The 23,655-nt window shown below is 37.4% G+C and overlaps 1 protein-coding gene across 2 annotated transcripts in view; it reads left to right on the top strand.

The window, feature by feature from the left end:
* CNTN5 (contactin 5) overlaps positions 1-23,655 on the top strand; it is a 1,681,138-nt gene that overhangs the window by 1,608,689 nt on the left and 48,794 nt on the right. For both annotated transcript variants that reach the window (XM_070803337.1, XM_070803338.1), the window contains exons 19-20: positions 10,209-10,279; positions 12,689-12,923. In XM_070803337.1, coding sequence (XP_070659438.1) covers positions 10,209-10,279; positions 12,689-12,923 — 306 coding nt within the window. The remainder of the gene's footprint in view (positions 1-10,208; positions 10,280-12,688; positions 12,924-23,655) is intronic.

The raw sequence follows: 23,655 nt of genomic DNA, 5'->3' as shown, positions 1-23,655 counted from the left end.
TTGGCCAAATAAGGAAAATATATACTTATATTTAAGAGGTTAATGCTCAACCAAATAAATATGAGTATCAAGTAAACAATCAGAAGAAAATATTTTCTAGCCTTAGCAGTTTCTGTACTATATCATGTTATAGCTAGGTAACTGGTTTATTAAACATGCTGAACTTGGTAGAGTTTAAACATATTAATAAGTTTTATTCTTCTCCCACCATTGTTTTCCAGTATGCTTCATCTCAAGTATGGCTTCAGGCCCAACTATTATCTAAAGATTTTTAGGTATTAGGACAGTCTCATTTTTCAGGTATTAAACAATTCCATTTTAGCTTAATAAAAACTTGCAGCTCATATCCAGTTCTATGCTTCGGTCCCTCTATCCTAGTGCAGGCTTGACTAAAGGGTTATGATTTCTCTTTTCTTGCTTCTTTCTGCTTCCTCTCTGAGCTCCAAATTCTATTCCAACTCCCAGGTCAGAAAAGAAGAAGGTGGACATCCACTTCAGGTGTTGCAGTTTGTGGTTCTCAAGCAAATATTGAGTGCCCCACGAGATGGCATTTGTCCACATCCTGTTTGGGTTCTTTGGAGAGTATCCTATCTCCTACTAGCAGGCAGCTTTATCAGCTCTGATCCCAGCAAGCCTATTCAAACCTACCTTCTGTAGTGTCTGCTTTGCCCACAATATTATTTCACTTTTCTGATCCACCAAGATTTAGAAGTATAGTATGTCTTCAAAAACTATTTTGGTCTCTGCTCTAGTAGCATAGTGTGGGACTGGGTCATCCTACAAAATTCTGAAGCTCCACAGCATCCAGCTGGGATGTGAGAAGTAAGCATCTGTACTCTGCAACAGCTGTTTTGCTTCTTATGATACTTAGCTCGAGGGGGAAATGACACTCCCACTTCGCTCCTAGTGACAGCCGAGGCTGGAGGGCGACGCCACAGCACATCCATCTGCTAAGCTGACAGCCTCTTCCAACACATTCCTTGTGCTAAATAATCCCACAAAGACGGCTAGAGGAGAGTAATAGGAAAGGGTCAGAAAATTGGGTTTCTCCATTTCCTAATAGTTCTGTGGTTTTAGCTAGGCAACCTCACTTTAGCATCTGAGGTTACATGTGTCTCATCCCAATTCCAGAAAAGACTCACTAAGCTTCCTACTACATTTTCTTTCCATGTACATTATCTTTCTACTTCTGATAGGCTCTTGCTTTGTTCATATTCTTATTTTTGCGGTTCTTGTCTGTGATAATTACTTAGGAAAGTTCATTGAGTTCAAAAGTTATGGAATGAACACAATAAAATACTATTGTAAGATGGAGCTGAATTAGTTTTCTCAGGGGCATGTGGGCTGGCCTTTAAAATGGCATTTAATGTGGCTTTGAAGGCCAGACCAAATGGGACTCAGGTGGAATTATTTATAGGGGCAATTTAAAAATCTACATACTATTGTCAGGCACTGGAGTGTACAGAGAAAGGCATAAAGCTGTGAGGGTTTTAAAGGTCTCTCCAGTCTGTGTTTCTAAAAAAAAAAAATATGATCTAAAAAAAATAAGCATTCAACTGAAATAATTGGGAAAATCTCAAAGAACATACTATTAAGTGAACATTATAGCTTTCTTCAACTGAGTAATTTAATTATATTAAATAAAAGAAATGGTTCTCAGTAACACTAAGAGAAGATGAAGATCATATTAAGAGCAAGCAACAGACCTCTAAGACCAAATCTCAATATTCAGGAAAAAAAGAAGCTAATAGTACAGCTGACAGTATTTTAAAATCATGAAACCAGTTTTTTAAATCATGAAATCTTTTCTACAAAATGTTTTCAAGAAGTATATCTTCAGTCTCAGAGGCACTTTGCAAACAGAGATGGTGATTTTAACAAATGCCTTTCTAAATGAAACATGAGTAATTGTTAGGCATGTCCATTTCTGATTAATAACAAGGTGAGGGAAGAGCACTGCAATATTTGAGCAAGAAAGACAAAAGGGCAGGGAGAGGATATCAGCCCAGGAGTAAATGTGACACACTCAAGTTAGATTTCTCCTGTCTCCTTAGTCCCTATCATACTATATGCCAGTCGAAAATCATGAAGCATGTTCCAAGTCCAGCGTTGAGCACATGCTCTGCGTTATAGCATTTAAATCTTATATCAACTCTGTAAAGCAGGAAGTTTTAGTCCCATCTTATAGATGAGAAAACAAAATAGGAGAATCTTAAAAACTTGTATAAAGTTACCTAGTCAGTAAGTGGCAAACCTGGAATTCTAATCTTAAGCCCCAAATGATGATTCCCAAGTTATCTTCTCTTGTGTTGTTGGAAGAGGGTGTTTGCTATGACCAGTGTATTCCCTTGGCAAAACTCTATTAGTCTTTGTCCTGCTTCATTCTGTACTCCAAGGCCAAATTTGCCTGTTACTCCAGGTGTTTCTTGATTTCTTACTTTTGCATTCCAAACCCCTATAATGAAAAGGACATCTTTTTTGGGTGTTAGTTCTAAAAGGTCTTGTAGGTCTTCATAGAACCGTTCAACTTCAGCTTCTTCAGCATTACTGGTCGGGGCATAGACTTGGATCACCGTGATATTGAATGCTTTGCCTTGGAAACGAACAGAGATCATTCTGTCATTTTGCGATTACATCCATGTACTGCATTTCAGACTCTTGTTGACTGTGATGGCTACTCCATTTTTTTCTAAGGGATTCCTGCCCACAGTAGTAGATATAATGGTCATCTGAGTTAAATTCACCTATTCCAGTCCATCTTAGTTTGCTGATTCCTAGAATGTCGACGTTCACTCTTGCCATCTCCTGTTTGACCACTTCCAATTTGCTTGATTCATGGACCTAACATTCCAGGTTCCTATACAATATTGCTCCTTACAGCATCAGACCTTGCTTCTATCACCAGTCACATCCACAACTGGATGTTGTTTTTACTTTAGCTTCATCCCTTCATTCTTTATGGAATTATTTCTCTGTTGATCTCCAGTAGCATATTGGGCACCTACCAACCTGGGGAGTTCATCTAACTGTCTCATCTTCTGCTACCCCTTTTTCTTTTGCCTTCAATCTTTCCCAGCATCAGGGTCTTTTCCACTGAGTCAGCTCTTTGTATCAGGCGGCCGAAGTATTGGAGCTTCGGCTTTAATATCAGTCCTTCCAATGAATATTCAGGGTTGATTTCCTTTAGGATTGACTAGTTTGATCTTCTTGCTATCCAAGGGACTCTCAAGAGTCTTCTCCACTACAATTCAAAAGCATCAGTTCTTTGACACTCATCCTTCTTTGTGGTCCAACTCTCACATCCACACATTACTACTGGAAAAACCATAGCTTTGACTATAAGGACCTTTGTCAACAAGGTGATGTTTTTGATTTTTAATACACCGTCTACATTTGTCATAGCTTTTCTTCCAAAGAGCAAGTGTTTTTTGATTTCATGGCTGCAGTCACCAGCTGCAGTAATTTGGAAGCCCGAGAAAATAAAATCTGTCACTGTTTCCACTTTTTACCCATCTATTTGCTATGGAGTAATGGGACTGGATGCCATGATCTTAGCTTTTTGAATGTTGAGTGTTAAGCCAGCTTTTTCACTCTCCTCTTTCATCCTCACCAAGAGTCTGTTTAGTTCCTCTTTACTTTCTGCCATTAGAGTCGTATCATCTGCATTCTGAGATTGTTGCTATTTCTCCCTGCAATCTTGATTTCAGCTTGTGACTCATCCAGCCTGGCATTTTGCATGATATAAACTCTGCATAGAAGTTAAATTTATAAATTACATTTCTAGGCACTGTGATATATAATTTTGAAAACGTTAAAAAGTAAGTACTATTATTATCTCCATGAGGAAACTGAAGGACAAAGAGGGTAAGAAGTATTTCAACCAACCAGCTAGAACAGTAAAACTGTTATTAGGTTTTATGATCTTTCTTGGTCCCAGAAGAACACTTTATTACTACTTACACATACCACTTTATCTACACTATTGATAGGAATAACAGCATTATTTGAACTCCTTAGGAAACACCACTGATTTTTCTTTTTTAAATTTTGGAAACTCTAACTCTTCTAATAAAGCGGGCTTAAGTGATAATGAGTTAACGGAAATACTTGTATGTTATATACTTCAATTCAGGTAGGAACTTTTGTTGTTGTTTGATTTCTCTCCTGACCTCACCCTCACCGTGTAAGTAACCTCTTTTCTTTGTTCCTTTCTTCTGCACTTTGCTGTCCAAAGTAGTTGCTGGATTATGCTCCTAATTTTGTGACTTCTCTCAGATCTCTAGCAAAGCTGTATTATTTAATGAGCCATGTAAACATCTACTATAGTAGATTTGGAAATTTTTCAGGGGAAGAAAAAGAGATATTGGTAGATGATTTCATCCTGTATTCTTTCATTAGTTGAGTGTTAATTAAAGCATATTTTTAGTGTGACAGACTTTGTTCAGACTACTACACTTAGGAAGAGTTCATTGAAGCACAAGCTTAACTTCATGCATGCTTAAACTAAGGTAGTATAATATGTTTTGGTTGCTCTGAGCATTTGCAACCAAACATATAAAATGAAAAGAGACAAAAGTCTACATTTTAACATGCCAGACATGTTTTACAAGGGATTTACAGATTGTTGGAAAAGTGTTAATCACATTATTCAGTCATGGAAGAATAATGTTCAAAAAGAAATGCAGAAAAATTAGTGAAAGTGAAAGTGTTAGTCCCTCAGTGGTGTCTGACTCTTTGCGACCCCATGGACCATAGCCCACCAGGCTCCTCAGTCCATGGAATTCTCCAGGCAAGAATGCTGGAATGGGTTGCCATGCCCTCCTCCAAGGAATCTTCCCAACCCAAGGATCAAATCCCAGGTCTCCTGCAATGCAGGCAAATTCTTTAACATTTGAGTGACCAGGGAAGCCCAGAGTGAACCCATTAACAATGTGTGTAAACTTGAGTCTCTGAACTAATAATTTAATGGCATTTATCAGTAGCCAACTGAGGGAGAGAGGAATCTAGCTGCATAAATCTAAATCAGAATTTGACTATATTTAAATATATTTGGTTTTAAGTAAATGTGTATTTCTCTGAACTCAATGAAAGCATTTATTACCTTTGATCATATTAATTTTTTGCTTCTAACAAGAATTATAGAACTTTCACAACAGAAGGACTCTGAAAGATTAAGGCATATCTCTACATATCATAAGCATGTTGTTTTATAAATAAAGGATATAATTAAAATCAGTGGACTCCAAAGTGTTGACTGCAGAGATAATAACTGTGTGCCATCAACTTGAAAAAGAAATGAATGAACATGGGTTCCACTGATCATCTGCATGTAATTAGGAAATTTAAGCTAATTAGAATCAGAGTGCTCATTTCAAACATTGTGATCCTGACAGCAGAACACACTGCCTGAGTTGTATCTATTAAAGCCTGAGGTTTTCTTTTTTGTTTGTTTTTCCAGTTTTATTGAGATATAATTGATATATAACACTATATTAAAAGTGAACAACATAATGATTTTATATATTTGTGTATTACAATATGACTATCATAATAAATTTAGTTAATATTAATCACCTCACAGTTTTTCCTTATGATGAAAACTTTTAAGATATGCTCTCTGCAATATTCAAATATATGATAACAGTATTGTTAACTGTAGTCACCATGTCTTCCCAGAACTTATTTATCCTGTGTCCGGAAGTTTGTACCTTTGTACCACATTTTCCCGTTTCCTCAACCCCTATCCTCACCTCTGGCGATCACCAATTCATTCCCTGTTCCTACCAGTGCCATTTTTTTTTAAGATTCCAAGTGTAAGTGAGATCGTACAATGTTTGTCATCCCCTGTCCAGCTTGTTTCACTTAATACGCTGCCCTCCATGTCCATCCGTGTTGTCTCAAGTTGTCAGGTTACTTTCTTTGTATGGTGAATAGTATTTCACTGTATTATAATACACTATATATTTTTTATCCATCCATCGATCAATGGACATTTAGGTTATTTCCCTGTCTTTAAAGCCTCAAGTTTTCTGTTACCATTTCAGTTACTATTTTATGTTACTATTTCCTATTATATCGAGCAAGCCTGTTGTAGAAAGAACAGTTCATGCTTATACACTAACTTATACACTTATACATAACTTATAACTTACATACTTATACATAAACTATTGAAACACAATGCTCTATAATGCCTCTTTTGTATCATTTATTATACATTAAAGGGCTTCTCTTGTGGCTCATCTGGTAAAGAATCCACCTGCAATGTGGGAGACCTGGGTGCAAGATCCCCTGGAGAAGGGAAAGGCTACCCACTGCAGTATTCTGGCCTGGAGAATTCCATGGACTGTGTAGTCTATGGCATTGCAAAGAGTTGGACATGACTGAGCAACTTTCACTTTCATTATACATTCAAATTGGATAAACTTACTTAACATGAAGCTGAATATGGGTTTCTCTGGTAGCTGAGATGGTAGAGAATCCAACTGTAATGTGGGAGACTTGGCTTTGATCCCTGGGTTGGGAAGATCCCCTGGAGAAGTGAATAGTTACCCACTCCAATATTCTTGCCTGGAGAATTCCATGGACAGAGGAGCCTGGCAGGCAGAGTCAGACACTACTGAGTGATTTTCATTTCACTACCTTAAAAGAAACTGATAGCAGTAGGAAGACTTCAAAAACTAATTTTATATGATAAAATAAATTTTACAAAATCTAGGTCAATTATGAATAATTTGACAAGGACATTTCCCATACAAAAGCTGTGGTACATATACACAATGGAGTATTACTCAGCCATTAAAAAGAATACATTTGAATCAGTTCTAATGAGATGGATGAAACTGGAACCTATTATACAGAGTGAAGTAAGCCAGAAAGAAAAACACCAATACAGTATACTAACGCATATATATGGAATTTAGGAAGATGGTAACAATAACCCTGTGTATGAGACAGCAAAAGAGACACCGATGTATAGATCAGTCTTATGGACTCTGTAGGAGAGGGAGAGGGTGGGGAGATTTGGGAGAATAGCATTGAAACATGTATAATATCATGTATGAAATGAGTTGCCAGTCCAGGTTCGATGCACGGTACTGGATGCTTGGGGCTGGTGCACTGGGATGACCCAGAGGGAGGGTAGGGGAGGGAGGAGGGAGGAGGGTTCAGGATGGGGAACACGGGTATACCTGTGGTGGATTCATTTTGATATTTGGCAAAACTAATACAATATTGTAAAGTTTAAAAATAAAATCAGATTTTAAAAAAAAGGCAAATTAAATGTTGCTTTCTTGGTTCCTCAAAGTGGAAATTTTCACCACACTTTTCATTAGTTTCTTTTTCTCTTTTTTTACTCAAAAAGTTAAAATCTTTGAAAACTCTTAATACGTTTTCTAAAAAACAAAAGCATTAATAGACTATGGGACAATACTACCAAAAGAAGAAAGTTTTGACATCAAACCATCACTTGTATTTTATCCTGCTCATGTTTCTTTAATGAACTTCAAGAAATATTCACAAAAGAGTGTATAGCCTGCTTTCAAACTGTAAGCTAGAAGTTCCAAGCATTCTCTTTTTAGATGATGTCTAAGGGCTAAATAAAACAGAAAAGGACTTTCAGTGCCTAGTCTTTCCACAAAATCCATGCTTGTGGGGAGAGTATCTTCAAAGAAAAATATTCGAGATCCTAAATTTAGGGTATAAATAAGGAATTCCAATTTTATAGATGAAGTAGGTGGCTCTGGTAGCTATTAGTTGAATATTATTTAGCTATTAATTGTCAGAGATGAATGTGAAACATTTATATGTGGATAACTTTTTATTTTTTATAAACAAATAGCACTAAGAGAAGCCACAATATCAACAAATTAACTTGTTTATGCAATTTATTTAACTGTGAATTGATGGTCACAGTATTCAGAACTCTGACATTAGCCACTGATGTATATTTGAAATTGTGTATCCCTGCCCTTTTATACATACAGTTAAACCAGTTTTTTTCCTGTGTGCCTTATCCATACCATACACGAGAAAAAAAAGAATTTTGAATTAGTACTGTATAACAGTGATTCGGAGACCTGGTATCAAGGCACACTGCCATGTCATAAGTTGTTACATGCAACAATAACTTTTGACTATTAGTAAAAAACTCAAGTCATCTGCCTGTTCTTCATATAAATCAGGATGTATTTACTGCTATTGCTCCAATGCCATCATTTTTCTTAGTTGAATCACTTGTAATTTCCTGACTGAGAGGCAAAGGGGTATCTAGTTCCATATGATTCTGAGGGAATACATGAGTGTGAACTCCACATGTGAATAATTTTTGACATGTATGTAACTGTGAAAGAAGAAAGATTGGTCACTGCTTCTGTATATATCCTTCTACATGAACAAGGCAAGAACTGACATTCATGGAGAACATGGCCTAGGAAATGAAATTGGGACCCTGGTGACTAAAGGTCATTTTATTCAACAGACGCAATGATAGTGCTCTTTCCCACCTCCACGGTCCAGGGAAAATTGTTTTTTTTCCTTTCTACTACTACTACTACTGCTACTACTAAGTCACTTCAGTCGTGTCAGACTCTGCGTGGCCCCATAGACGGCAGCCCACCAGGCTCCCCGTCCCTGGGTTTCTCCAGGCAAGAACACTGGAGTGAGTTGCCATTTCCTTCTCCAATGCATGAAAGTGAAAAGTGAAAGTGAAGTCGCTCAGTCATGTCCGACCCTCAGCGACCCCATGGACTGCAGCCTACCAGGCTCCTCCATCCATGGGATTTTTCCAGGCAAGAGTACTGGAGTGGGGTGCCATTGCCTTTTCCTAGTAGATATAGTATGTAAATTCTACATCAGTTTTTCTAGTATACAAAATGTTGTGTGAATATCTGCCAGTAATTAAAACCCTTTCATCCAAGTAGGTAATATATGAAAGTTAATGTATATTAGTATATCAAGATCATTTAAAAACTATATGTTGAGATATAAAGGTAACACTGAACTGTAACATTGCTAATGCAGTCTCATAGCCTGGAAAAGGCTTTCTTTTAATAATTTTCTTCATTTAACAGTTATTTCTTTGATAATATTCCCTTTCAACTACAAACATATTTTGTGGTTTGGTGCAGTGAAGGGGAAATTTATTTCTTTGACACATTTATTCTTTTAATAATTACACATTTGTAAAAGTTTTGCCAAGTATCTATATATTTTTCATTTTTCAGAGAGATTCAGTCTTTTAGCCTTTTATTTATTTATTTTTTTGTAATATGTAATCATTTAAATAGGTTCTCACTCCATGGAGCTATTGCTAAGATTTCTTTGTAAGAACCTGCTATATCCCACAGGTGCTCTACTCACCACTCTGTAATGGGAAAAGAATCTTAAAAAGACTGAATATATGTTTATGTATAACAGATTCACTTTGCAATATACCTGAAACTGACAGAATATTGTAAATAAGCTATGTGTGCTTAGTCGCTCAGTCCTGTCCGACTCCTTGCGACCCCATAGACTGTAGTCCGCCAGGTTCCTCTGTCCATGGAATTCTCCAGGCAAGAATGCTGGAGTGGGTTGCCATGCCCTCCTCCAGAGGATCTTCCCAACCCAGGGTTCGAACCTAGGTCTCCACTCCCATAAAAATATTAAAGAAGAAAAGGAACTGCATTTACCCGTCAAAATAAACTATAATTGGCATTTTCCATGAAAAAAAGAAAAAGAAGAATAAATACTAGTTTTTAGCTGGGGGAAAAAATTCTTTAAACTGGAGCTTCCTGGGAGTTCTAGCTAACGTCTACCTGTGGAGTTTCCAGGAGCTCTGCAAGCCCTGGATCACAGAAGATTCACATGATTAAAAAGGAAAAAAAATGTGCACCATGAAACTTATCATTAGTAGATGTCCTTGACTGTAGTGTTAATTATGATTTGGACCTTATAAACCAGAGAACATTTACAAGAGAATAATTAGTTTGGAGATGCAGTATATGGCCATGAAAAGTATATGCCAAACTCTCCCACAGAGATTTGAAAGCAGGGTATCCATCACAAACATTTTGTTTTAATATTGAATAAGACCACCCTGACTTCAAACAAATTTTGATCTGTTTATTTGGAAATGTTACCCAACCAGGTAGAATTATGATGCATTCTTATTGTAGGGACACTTAAAGTGTGCATTTTCCTCACTCATGGCCCATTTTTAACCACAGTTCCAAAGACAGCACCTACCAATGTAAGTGGAAGAAGTGGAAGAAGGCACGAGTTGGTCATCGCCTGGGAGGTAAGAAAGCCCACTCAGATGTCAGGACGTGTTGATTCCTTAAATAGAAAGCTATACATAGGGTATGAGTACCTGGTACAGAGTAACTGTGTAATTTTTGTTTGAGATTACAAATGAGATTACAAAACACTTTTAGCATCAATTACTCACATGAATATTTCCAATGTGAACCTTTCATACAAAGTCTAAAGTCCCATCCTGTCATATGAGCTTTCTTAGAATAAAGTTTGAATAATTAAAACATGTCCTCTCAAATTAGTTTAGATGCTTGTTTGGCTTAGTTTAATGTTTGATTACTTCACAGTTGACATTTTGTGGGCTGAAACCACTGAGGTTTTTCTGGAGTCGAGCCTGGGATATCTCATTTATCCCATACAATAATCCCACTAGTGGTGATAATTTTCCGTTTTCCAAATGATGAAACTGATACACAGGTTGAGTAATTTCCTGAGAAACAGTAGAATTGGGGTTTTTATAACAAAATCCTTGTTCTTTTGTATCCATCATCATCTGACCTCCAAAATTCCTTCTGTCAAAGAAAGGAGTGGGAGTGAAAGCCTGTGAGAGGTACATTTATTTTACATAAAGCCACTTTCCTCCTCTGAGGTTAACTTACTCTATTATCAAATATAGCTTTGTAGATCACAGATCAATGCCTTAGAAAGTGGAGATGGAAGTGCCTATTGGAGAAAACTGAACTAATCCCTGACCATCTCAAAGAACAATGCAAGAATGTACAAAAATATACAGAAAAACTTCTTTCCCCTTAGTAAATCTTCCATGAGCACATCCTCTGACCTGTTCCTCTGTTCATTCTCTTCTTCTTCAATTAAATTTTATGTCTTGCTTTTGATTTCTGCAGAGGTATTAACTTCCCAATTCCTGACCTTCACTGAGATCATATCTCTCTAAATGGAATTGCCTTCCCTGTCAGTTTTGTGTCTTACTCAGCTTGGGCTACTGTAACAAAAATGCCGTAGATTGGGTGGCTTGTAAACAACAGAAATTTATTTCTCACAGTTTTGGATGCTGGAAGTCCAGTTCTAGAAGGCACAGGTGGGTTCAGATCTAGTGAGGACCTACTTCCTGGTGCTTATAGCACCATCTTCTCACTCTGTCCTCATCTGGCAGAGGGTCAGAAGAGCTCTCTAGAGTCTCTATTATTAGGGCACTAATCTGACTCATGAGTATTCCATCCTCATAACTAAATCACCTACCCCAAATCCATCTCCTAATACAATCACATGGGGGGTTAGGAATTATCACATAAGCTGGTGGGGTGGGGATAGGGGAGAGGATATAAACATTTAGTATATAATACTTTGAAATGATAGATTTTGTCTCTTTTCCTCCATTCAACACATAGTTTTTCCTCAAATCAAAATTTGTTTATAAAGTAACAAATATTTGTGTGTGTTAAGTCGCTTGAGTCGTGTCCAACTCTTGGCAAGCCTATGGACTGTAGGCTCCTCTGTCCATGGGATTCTCCAGGCAAGAATACTAGAGTGGGTAACCATGCCCTCCTCTGGGAGATCTTCCTGACTTAGGGATCAAACTTTCAGCTCTTGAGACTCCTGCACTGCCGGCAGATTCTTTACTGCTGAGCCACTGTCTATTGGATATCTATTTGTCAAACATTGTCCTAGGCAATGGGTGGTAACTGCTCCATTGACTAACTAGTTAATCACAATTGCACAACGCAATTCATGCCTATTTAACAAATTTAAATGTGGGAATTCTCTTGCAGTCCAGTGGCTAGGGCTCCAGTCTTCCACTAAAGAGACATGGATTGGGGAACTATGATCCGGTATATGAGGCCATGTGACCAAAAAAATAAAAATTAAAGAATTTAAATATAAATCATATAGTACAAGCTTCTTGAGCATATATTGTATTCTAATTATTCTAATATTTCATATGTTAGTAAAGCACAAAAGCAATTAAGAAAAATACTAAAAAAAGAAAAATGAAAGGTCTTACATTAATTTCTCTTAAATTTTCTGACCAAAGACCTCTGAAGAGCATTACCAGTGACAAGATTTTCCCAACCACCAGACCATATGACAATTTTCACCAACATGTTAAATTATAATGTGGACTTCAAGGACCTTTGCTTCATGTACATGACTAATTGGAATAAAGTTGTCTCACTTCAGGAGTTTTCAATACTCTTGATAATTTTCTTAAATATCAACTGATAGCATTTAATTTTTTAACTTTTACCTTTAAAGCCTTTTAAATTTGCAACAACTGCCAAGTGATTATGCTACATTGGCTTTCAATGTACTAAAAAGTTTGGAGAATCTCTTTTATTCTAGTTATGTATAATTTTAAAAAGTTAAAGACTGGAATAAATAGTTTTTTTGACCAGTTATTTTGCTGATAATTAATTGTATTTTTCTTCTCTAGCCAGTATCTGAAGAGTTTCAGAATGGGGAAGGCTTTGGCTATATTGTGGCTTTCAGGCCCAATGGAACACGTGGCTGGAAGGAAAAAATGGTGACATCCTCTGATGCTTCAAAATTCATCTATCGAGATGAAAGCGTCCCTCCTCTTACCCCCTTTGAAGTGAAGGTTGGCGTTTATAACAATAAAGGGGATGGACCTTTCAGTCAAATTGTTGTCATATGTTCAGCTGAAGGAGGTCAGTTTTATCATCCTTATTTTCATTTAACATTTTAATATTTATTTTGGTAACTGAATGTGACATTATTGTATTATTAGAAAATACAGATATGCCAGAAGAGAAAATAAAAAACCCATAAAACAAAACTTACCCATAAATTCAGTAAACTTTTTAGATGTATTTTTCCAAAATTTTTCCAAATAAGTTTTATTGAAAAAAATTGATAATTCCATATATTAATACTTTTCTTTATGTTCTTCATGCCCCACTGATATATGGCAAATATCTTTCCATGATAATAACAATATTAGTCATACCTGTTATGTAGTCTATTCTGTGAATGTGTGGACATTTAACTATTCTTCTTTGGCTTGAAATTTAGATCATTTTCCATATTAATCCACAAAAATTTAAATTTATATCAAATGAATTTAAATAAATACTCCAATAAATATTTGTTACTAACATCCACACAAAATATTGTACTGATAAGTATCAGACAGGATTTTTGGTTGCAAGCTTTTCACACATGGTATCATTAAATCCTCACAACAATCTTGACTAATAGGCAGTATAATCCCCATTAAGGGAAATTGAAGCTCAGAAAATTAAGAAACTTGCTGAAAAAGTTACATAGTTTGTAATTGAGAATTAAACCCATTGCTGCCAATCATTAAATCCTTGATTTCTCTATAGCAAGATGCTATCATATGCATAACTTTGTTCAATCTCAATATAAAACTAATAGGTAGTGAAACTGATAAACATCTTTTACTATTGTGATTATGTAACTATTATTCACTTAATACCAGTGTATCATGATTAGTCAACAGAAAATAATAAAATTCTGTATCATTAAAACTACCATTTAATAGGGAAAAAAAACTGCCAGGTAGGCAGGACCTGGGCAGTATACCCATTTCATAGACTGTAAGACATTGTGTTTACTTGCAGGGCCAACTGAAATTCTGTCCTTAAATTGAAGAAAGACTATGATGTTACTCATGGTTATAGTCAATAGGTGGTAGTGCTAGAATGCCAACTCAGCTTTCTACACCAAAATCTCTGGTTCTTTCAAGGTTTAGTGCAAAAGTGCATTTTCTGAGAGGAAGCTTGACAGAACTAACTCCCCAAAGTTAGCTATTCCACATAGTCTTTCTTCAATTCAAGCTCAGAATTTCAGTTGGTCCTGAAAGTAAATACAATACCTTACAGTCCCTAAACTTGACAGCCCGCTGAGCTAATGCTCCACCAGAGACAGCACAGATTTGTCCTTCCAAATAATTACTGCTTTTATAAACTGACCCTTTTATTTCCTTTGTGCCCACATGTGTGACTCGAATAGCTTAAGAGGATTATCAATCTTTTTGGTACTGGGCATTCATGGGGGTAAATAAATAACTTCTTTTGAATATTGAAACACCAAGGTAGTGTTTGATTTATGAAAGATGTAGTTTTTCATTACCAGCTCCTTTGTATTTTGTGACATAGAGGAAAATTTTGAAGCAGAAGTAGAAAATTCACCCTCGTATAAGAATGACCAAGGAAGTGAAGAGTCAAGTAATACCAAACAACCATAAGTGTCCTGATGAGATATCCACGCACTTGTTGTTTAGTCACTAAGTTGTGTCCAACTCTTTGTGACCCCGTGGACTGTAGCCCACCAAGCTCCTCTGACCATGAGATTTTCCAGACAAGAATACTGGAGTGGGTTGTCATTTCCTTTTCCAGGGCATCTTCCTGACCCGGGAATCGAACCTGCTTCTCTTACACTGGCTGATGGATCCTTTATCTTTGAGCCACTTGGGAAGCCCATTCGTGCACTTAGCCTCTCAAATTTGTGATGTGTTTTCAGATAGTATATACAGTCTCCATATTACTTATATTAACTCTTACAATCAAATGTGAGGTAGGAATCTCAAGTTGCAATTTACTTGTAGGAAACTGAGGCTCAGAGGCTAAGTAACATGCTAAATTCAACCCAGTAAAGGACAATAGTTGTAACTTTTGTAACTCTAGTAACTCAGTAAGTTACTTAAGTAAGCTACTTAAGTGTAGTAATAGGACTGGGGTTTGAACCCAGGTGTGTATGACTCCAAAACTAATGCTTTTAGTCACTACCCTGTATCATCTCATCAGGAATGTTTTTAATAATAATATTTTGCTACTGCTTTATGTTATTGTGTGTATTATTTTGTATCATTTGTTATGCACATGGCCCAAAAGGTCACCGTGAGATGAATTGTAGAGGTTTATGAACATGATATGCATGGTAACACCAGTGCTGGCTTTAAAAAATCCAAATTTATACATTCCTTGTCAACATTTGCTTTGAAATTAAATTATAGTGGCCACCATGGGTTGTTTACCCTGTTTCCTTAAACTTGAAATGGTTTGCCTTTAGAGATTCCTCTTTCTAGCTAGATAGAAAATATGCACATTTTCAAAGACACTGAAGCTGTGGCTGTAACATATTTCATAGTAACACTTCATTTATTTTGGTTGACTGAAATGTGAAAGATATAAGGAAAATTAAATCAGGATAGAGTCTGCCTTTGTTCTGACAACAAAATTAAAACATATATTTAGTGTTTGCTCACTAATTAAATTTACTAACTTGGAACTTCATGTGTAAATATTAATAGAGCTTTAACACCATTGCATTGTGTCAACCAGGAAAAGCAGGATAATGGAAGGAAGAGAGTGTTTGCCTGGAGTGGGCAGAGCTTCAGATGGAAGCTCACACTAACTTGAAAGCCTTTGGCAGTTTTTTTCACCTCTCTGAGCCTTGCCTTCCTCCACTTTAAAAGTAGAAATCTATATTATCGCTGGGAGCCATTACAAATCTAAGGCTGAAATTCTGTTATTCTATTTTCCGAAAAATTATTTTACATTTTAGTTATCCCAGAATAGGCAGTCATAATAGATCCATTTTTGTTCTAGAATAAAATCAGGGAAGGGACTTCCCTGGTGATCCAGTGGCTAAGGCTCCAAGTTCCCAATGCAGGGGTCCAGGGTTCAATCCCTCGTCAGGCAGCTAGATCCCATGTGTTGCAACCAAGACCCAGCGAAGTCTAATGGGTGATTTGGGGCTTCCCAGCCGGCACAGTGGTAAAGTATCTGCCTGCCAGAGCAGGAAAAGCAAGAGACATGGGTTTGATCCATGGTCTGTAAGATCCCCTGAAGTAGGAAATGGCAGCCCACTCCATTTTTTCTGGCCTGGAGAATCCCAGGGACAGAGGATCCTGGCTGGCTATAGTCCATATGGTAACAAAGAGTCAGATACGATTGAGCACACACACACACACAGAGAAATCAACATCCCTTTTAGTCACTTGGCAAACTATTGGAAAAGGAGTGCGCATTTTCAAGATTGGACAATTTTTAAAAGAGTCAAGGGCTGTAATAAACTAGTAAAAGTAGAATATAGTACTCATGCCAGAGCAGATTCCTCTTGTCCATGCCTGTGGACGTTCACAGAGATTCACAGTGAGCCCTTGTCATCATACTCTTGTCCAAAGCCCAAATATCTGATTGAGACTGCATTTCTCCATAAGACAAATTCTGTTTCTTTGTTCTTCCATTAACCTAGTCCACCTGTTTATCACCTCACAAGCCCTCTTTATTCTTAAATAAAGTGAAGAACAAAAGCAGGGGGACTAGTTTTCTATCCCCTTTTATGGGCGTAGTTTCTTCCCTTTGTTCATGACGCAGCTACTCAGCTAGGGTACCAGGAAGAAGGTATTGCCTTTTCAGAGCTGACACCAGGCCTTATCAAGTGAAGCCACCAGATTTCATTTTGATGGAGGGAAGCATGGAACTCAAGGATTTCAAGGCACACCTGACAGTATTAGCTCTCAACCTAGTTCCCCTGGCACATGGACAGAGGATGGCATTCACAGCCAGAACACACTTCCATAAGTGCTTGTGTGCATTTGCCATGTGCTTCATCTTTTTCCTTTCCTCTCAAGAAATCTATAGGAATGTGAGTGAGGTATACATTCCTGAAGACAAAACACTGTATGTGATCTGTTATAGAAGGAATCATCCTTTATACACATAGATACTTAGTAAATCACTTAGGAAATGACTCTCACCACTCGAAGATTGACTATTGCCCTAAAGTACTGTCAGAAATTACTGGGCTTCCCTGGTGGCTCAGAAGGTAAACAGTCCACCTGCAATGCAGGAGATCTGGGTTTGACCCCTGGGTAGGGGGGATCCCCTGGAGAAGGGAATGGCAACACACTCCAGTGTTCTTGCCTGGAGAATTCCATGGACAGAGGAGTCTGGTGGGCTAAAGTCCACGGAGTCACAAAGAGTTGGATGCGACTGAGCAACTAACACTTTCACTGTCAGAAAACCTCCAGATGTTTGTTGTTGTTTTTTTCCTGTTAACACCCTTGAGACGCTGAACTCTTTCAAGGTTTACACAATGGAAGTAACCCTGGATGACTCTTTCAGTGACAGGCAGAATCCGATATAAAGCCAGAGGAAAGAGGTTTGCCTGCTAGGACTTCCATGCGTTGTGGACATGTATCAATTATTATATCCTTTGAACCAAGCAAAAGTTATGTGCATTCCAACCCTGATTTGACTTCAGGTCTCAGGGTATGGTATAATCCAGGGATCCCCCACCTCCGGGATCTAATACCTGATGATTTGAGATGGAGCTGATGTAATAGTAATAAAAGAAATAAAGTGCACAATAGACATAAGGCACTTGAATCATCCTGAAACCATCCCCGACCCTGTCTTTGAAAAAACTGTCTTCCATAAAATGGGTCCCTGCTGCCAAAAATGTACGGTGCCACTCCATGCAATACTCTTATATTGGAAACAATCCTATTTTTCTTAAAGAATAGCAAAGTTCCAAAATAACTGATTTGAAAGTGCATAGTACAAATGATAAAAAGCAATTTTTTTCCAACATGAGAAATCAAATCAGCCTTAATTTCTGCATTTCTAGAAATGCATTTTAATTAAAGTTATATCTGTTTTCCACTTATTTCTTGTTACTATAGCTTTGGAAAGAAACTGAGAATTCAATACATCTGATAGAAAATTAGAGGGAACTTTAATATAGATTAATTGTAAGTTGAAAAGTTTATTTATACATAATGTGTGTTAGCCTTTTCTAGTTTTTTTTGGGGGGGTGTCTTTTTCCTTATGGAAAAAATGTGTGGCTTTTACTTTTTATTAAAGTCAGAAGCTTCTTCTAGCTTGCAGAAAATGATATGCAATTATCCTCTTGCAAATTGAGCTACCACAGCTGAAATTAAAACCTGACTTTCATGGGGTGTTATTCTGCAGATCAGTCCTGAGCTGAAACTGAGCTCAGTGGGATTTATGTGAACTTGAAAATTAATAAATTGGCATATTAGTTGTAAAATACAAGGAATAATTTCCTGACTTTGCCAGATGATCCATTTGGATTAGTGCCTATAAAAGTTCAACTACAGCTGTCTTCACTCAATTTATAATGAGGCCATAGCCCTTCTCCCAAGGAGTTTATTAAACTGTCCTTTGATTAATGGTGTTGCCCACCCCTCCTGGGAAGTCAAATATATAATCAATATTACAAGCCCATCCCCCCATATTACTTGGAGAACTCAAGCTGCTAGGCCACTTAACACAAATGTATCATCTAAATTCATGAACATGATAATGCTGTACAATATTTTTAATATAATTCAGTTTAGTTCAGTTCATTCTCTCAGTCGTGTCCAACTTTTTGCTACCCCATAGACTGCGCACACCAGGCTTTCCTGTCTATCACCAACTCCTGGAGCTTACTCAAACTCATGTCCATCAAGTCAGTGATGCATCTTTCCCAGCATCAGGGTCTTCTCCAATGAGTCAGCTCTTCACATCAGGTGGCCAAAATATTGGAGCTTCAGCTTCAGCATCAGTCCTTCTAATGAATATTGAGGACTGATTTCCTTTAGGATGGGGTGGTTGGATCTCCTTGCAGTCCAAGGGACTCTCAAGAGTCTTCTCCAACACCACATTTCAAAAGCATCAATTCTTTGGCACTCAGCTTTCTTTATAGTCCAACTCTCACACTCATACATGACCACTGGAAAAACCATAGCTTTAACTAGATGGATCTTTAGTCAGCCTGTCCACTTTATATCCCAAGACTGGAGTGAAGGAGCCAGCCATGGTCTAATTAATATCATCATAAGTGAAAAAAAAATCTTTAAAAATCTTTTAATTTTTAGACATAATGCCAGTATAATCTCAGAAATAAGTCCCTAAATTTTCATCAAATTTTCCAAGTATAACAGACAGAAGTAAGAGTGGCAACAAACATCCTGGCATTTACAGATCAGGAGAGTTTCAGAGATGCCTGAATATAAGATCTATGAGGACCAGTGTAGCTGTGATGCAAAACTATTTTTAAAAAAATTCCAGGAAATAGGAATAAAAGGAGTTGAAAGCAAGTCTGTAGCAGGCTTAAATAGGAGATGATGGGGGTTCAGGTGGGATTCCCAGATGACTCAGTGGTAAAGAATCTGCCTGCCAATTCAGGAGACATGGGAGACCTTGGTTTGATCCCTGGGTCGGGATCTTGGCGTGGCTGCCCATCCAATATTCTGGCCTGGAGACTCTCATAGACAGGGGGCCCGGGTAGGCTACAGTCCACGGGGTTGCGAACAGTCCAACATGCCTGAAGCAACAGAGCACAAGCACAGGGGCTCAGGTTCTGGCAAGACCGAGAGAGGCCACGTGGGGATTCCAATATCAGTATTCTTGAGATGAGTTAAGTGTGGAGGGCAAAGAGAAGAAAATACATGAGGAAAAAGCACCCAGAGTGTAAGCAGAGATGTGTGCACAGAAGCGAAACATTGTGATGGCCAGAGCCTGGCTGACTGCCTTGCTCAATTCCTCGCTCTACCTTCCAGCAGCTGTGCAACTTTGGGCAAGTTGCTCAACCTCCTGCTCCTGGATTTCCTCATCTGAAAAGTGGTGGTCCTGATAATAAGTGTGTTGGGAGGATTAATTGATACATATAAAGAATTTTAAATAAGGCTTGGCATATATCAAATCTTCAATCAGTGGCAGTTATTAGTATTATCTTTGGTTATTCCCCCCTCCTCATCTATTTTGTTTGTTATTTTTTGTTTGTTTTAGTCTTAATACATCCATTCATCTGCAGTTACTTGGAAACAGCTGTGCAGAAAGAGAGTGAATTATATATTCTCCCTGTAAAAATCTCTTCTGCCCCCCAAAATTACCCTAAGAGATAGAGAATGAGCCAGCTGCCTCCCTGGTGCAATGGAAAAACAGCAAAAGAAAGAGCACTTGAGATCTGAGTTCCACTTGGAACTCTTTCAGATCTAGAAGCAGAGTTTAGATAAATCAGCCAGGTTCCATGCCACTTTTTTCGTTTGCAAAATGAGAGCATGAATTTAAAACATAGATTCATAACTCAAAACCTAAAGAGATCATGTAAGAAATATAAACAAGTGAAGTAGTCCCAGAAGTTAGACCACAGTGAGTGGTGGAGAATCTGGCAAACTAAAAAGAATATGCCCTAACTCATGGGACCAGTTGATAGCTCTCATCTACCAATACCCAAGGAGTCAAACTTGGTATCACCCATTTTTCCCAAAATAAGCCACAAATTCTTATTTTCAATGAACTGTTGGAATTAATCAATTTAATGCATTACTTGGGCAAACAAAATATGGCTGAAGACCCTTTGGTCATCCATATGTGAGCATAGATCCAAAGAACTTTCTAAAATTCTTCCTGGTTGTGATTTTCCATCATTCAAATATGATGGGATGCCCAAATAGGACATCTAGTTTCAATCCAAAGCAAACATCCTATGATCTAGTCAGCTACTTTTTAAGTTTTTAGTTTAATTGGAGAATAATTGTTTTATAGTGTTGTGCTGATTTCTGCCATATAGCATGCATAAGCTACACATATACACGCATCCCCTGCTTTTAAGCCTCCCTCCCACCCCCTCGTCTTACCCCTATAGATTGTCACAGAGTACCAATCTGAGCCCCCTGTGTTATATAGCAACTTCCCAACTAACTATCTGATAGATGGTAATACGTATCTTTTTCAGTCCCACCTTCTCCTGTCCCTGCTGTGTTCACAAGTTCATTCTCTACATCTGTGTCTCTATTCCTGCCCTGCAAATAGGTTAGTCAGTACCATTTTTCTAGATTCCACATATATGTGGTAATATATGATATTTGTTTTTCTCTTTCTGACATACTTCACTCTGTACAACAGGCTCTAGCTTCATCCACCTCAACTGAACTGACTCAAATTCATCCTTTTTTATGGCTTAGTAATATTCCATTGTATATATGTACCACAACTTCTTTATCCATTCACCTTGTCTGCAGACAAACTTTTTGATACATATGAAAATGTTCACTAACTAATAAATGCTGCAAATGGAAACTTTTGGAAGTAAATTGAATGAGGTCACGTTTTTACATGCTTAAATTTTCAATGCAGGTCAGCATGGTTATGTTTGATACTGGCCAGAATACTGGAGTGGGTAGCCTTTCCCTCCTCCAGGGAATCGAACCCAGGTCTCCCACATTGCAGGGGGATTCTTTACCAGTTGAGCCACAAGGGAAGCCCAACAATACTGGAATGGTTGGCCTATCCCTTCTCCAGTGGATCTTCCAAGCCCAGGAATCAAACCAGGGTCTCCTGCATTACAAGAGCTATCAGGGAAGCCCCAATGTTTGATATTATTTATATCTAGAAAGTGAAACAAAAATTTACTGTTCAATTCTTGTTTCATTGACCCTCATTTAATTAGATGTGACCATTGATCCAAGTGATTTTCTAATATTTCACAATATTTAGCCTCTTTGAGTGCAACTGTGGAATGCCTTTTAATGTCTGACATTGATTTAAAAACCTTAGAGCTTTTAAACAGAAGCTAGGGTGCTAGTTTGGGAAATAATTTTCTGACTATTTTTCTTTATTTCTTACTTTTTTAAAACTTCCATCATTCTATTTTAAAAAGTACTTAAACTTGTATAGTACTACAGAAAGGTGAGAGAGAAATGTCTTTCTCTGCTGCTGCTGCTAAGTCGCTTCAGTCGTGTCCGACTCTGTGCGACCCCATAGACGGCAGCCCAACAGGCTCCCCTGTCCCTGGGATTCTCCAGGCAAGAACACTGGAGTGGGTTGCCATTTCCTTCTCCTTCTTTCTCTAGAGATAGAGATAGAAATCCAACCACATATTTTGTGCTTCTGAAATTATTTATCCCCCCTGCAATCTTCTTTGGCAAAGATATAATTACCTCAATTAAAAAAAAAAAAAGTTGAAAAAGGCATTTGGCACACAAATCTCTGCAGTGCATTCACTGAAATGATAAGCAAAACTCCTTCTAAATAACAAATGATATTTAAAGAGTGGATTTCTTTGAAATAAATCATATCCCAAATCCAGGAGATCAGGTTATACACACTTAAGAACACGAGCATTTCCTTTCATTTACTTGCAAAATCAAGAATTTTAGCTCCTATTAAATACCAATGAAAAAAATTGTTGCAAGTTTGCTGATAAGAATTCTAGAATATAATAAAATTAGAAGCTTTTCACATAGTTTTTTTTTGTTGTTGTTGTTGTTGTTAATGGTAGATGCACAAGTAACAGGCAGTTGGAAAGTGGGATGTGGGAAACCACTGAGCAAAATAAAATAAAAGATATTTAAAGGACAGAATGAGAAATTGCAAATTATACCATGGCAGAAACTAATGTCAACTTCTGTGTAAAGATTAATGTGAATTTATCAAAGTACTTTGAGTTAATGCAAATATAATATGTAATTTTAATGAAAGCTTTACCAAAAAAAACACCATTGCTTAGTACAAACTTTGAAAAAGTCTTTTGTGGACTTCTTTTATAGTAACAAGGGCAGATTTCTTTACTTTTATTTTTTCAATTAATAATATATGAAGACTCTCCAGTTAGGCATGTGGCCACCTTCCATCAGAAAGTGAAATATTCTCAGCAAATGGCTATAATTCCCTTTATATGTCTAAAACATAAAAATATTATTTAGAACTCTGCCTTTGCCATCTGGTTGATTGAATCTAAATAGATTCATCTGAAGTCTTAGCAATGATAAGCTTCACCTGAAATTTTGGCAGTGATATGGGGTTAGAATCAAAGTCTCTACAATTTTCATGGGGTAGGAGTTTTTTGACATCGACTGTGTACAGATTGGTTGAACTAACGTATGGCCTTTATTCTGTCATTTCATTTAACGTGTGTTTGTGACACAGTATTTATGATTCAGCAATGTCAAAGCTGAAAATATTTTGTTCCTCACATACAGTACAACCTCAAATAAAGTGCACCTCTTGATGGATGCCAGTCAGACACGATGTATTTGAAAAAAAAAAAAGCAAAAACTAAAACAGTGCAAAAGGCCACTGAGCACAGACACGAATGAAAAGGTGGTTTTGAGCAACAGCACCGAGACCTCCAGGGACTTTCCTTTTCAGCCCATACCAGTCTTAAAAGTCAATGCATGCCTTTTAAATATCATGATTCATAACATATTCTTTACACAATCATGGAAATGTGGCTGTGTGGTCGGAACAACAACAAAAGAAATCAAATGAAACTTAGATCCTGTTTGTACCTTCACAAGGTAAAAGGTAAAATAGGCGATATTTTCTGAATAGATGTTTTAAGTGCCAAGAACTATGCTAAATAGTTTATATGTATTATTCCAGTTAAAACTAACCTTAC

This window comes from Bos indicus, chromosome 15 (assembly GCF_029378745.1).
Source record: "Bos indicus isolate NIAB-ARS_2022 breed Sahiwal x Tharparkar chromosome 15, NIAB-ARS_B.indTharparkar_mat_pri_1.0, whole genome shotgun sequence".
In the NCBI taxonomy this organism is placed as follows: Eukaryota; Metazoa; Chordata; class Mammalia; order Artiodactyla; family Bovidae; genus Bos; species Bos indicus.
Note: the sequence above shows the minus strand (reverse complement) of the source record. Positions and strands in the feature narration are given on the sequence as shown.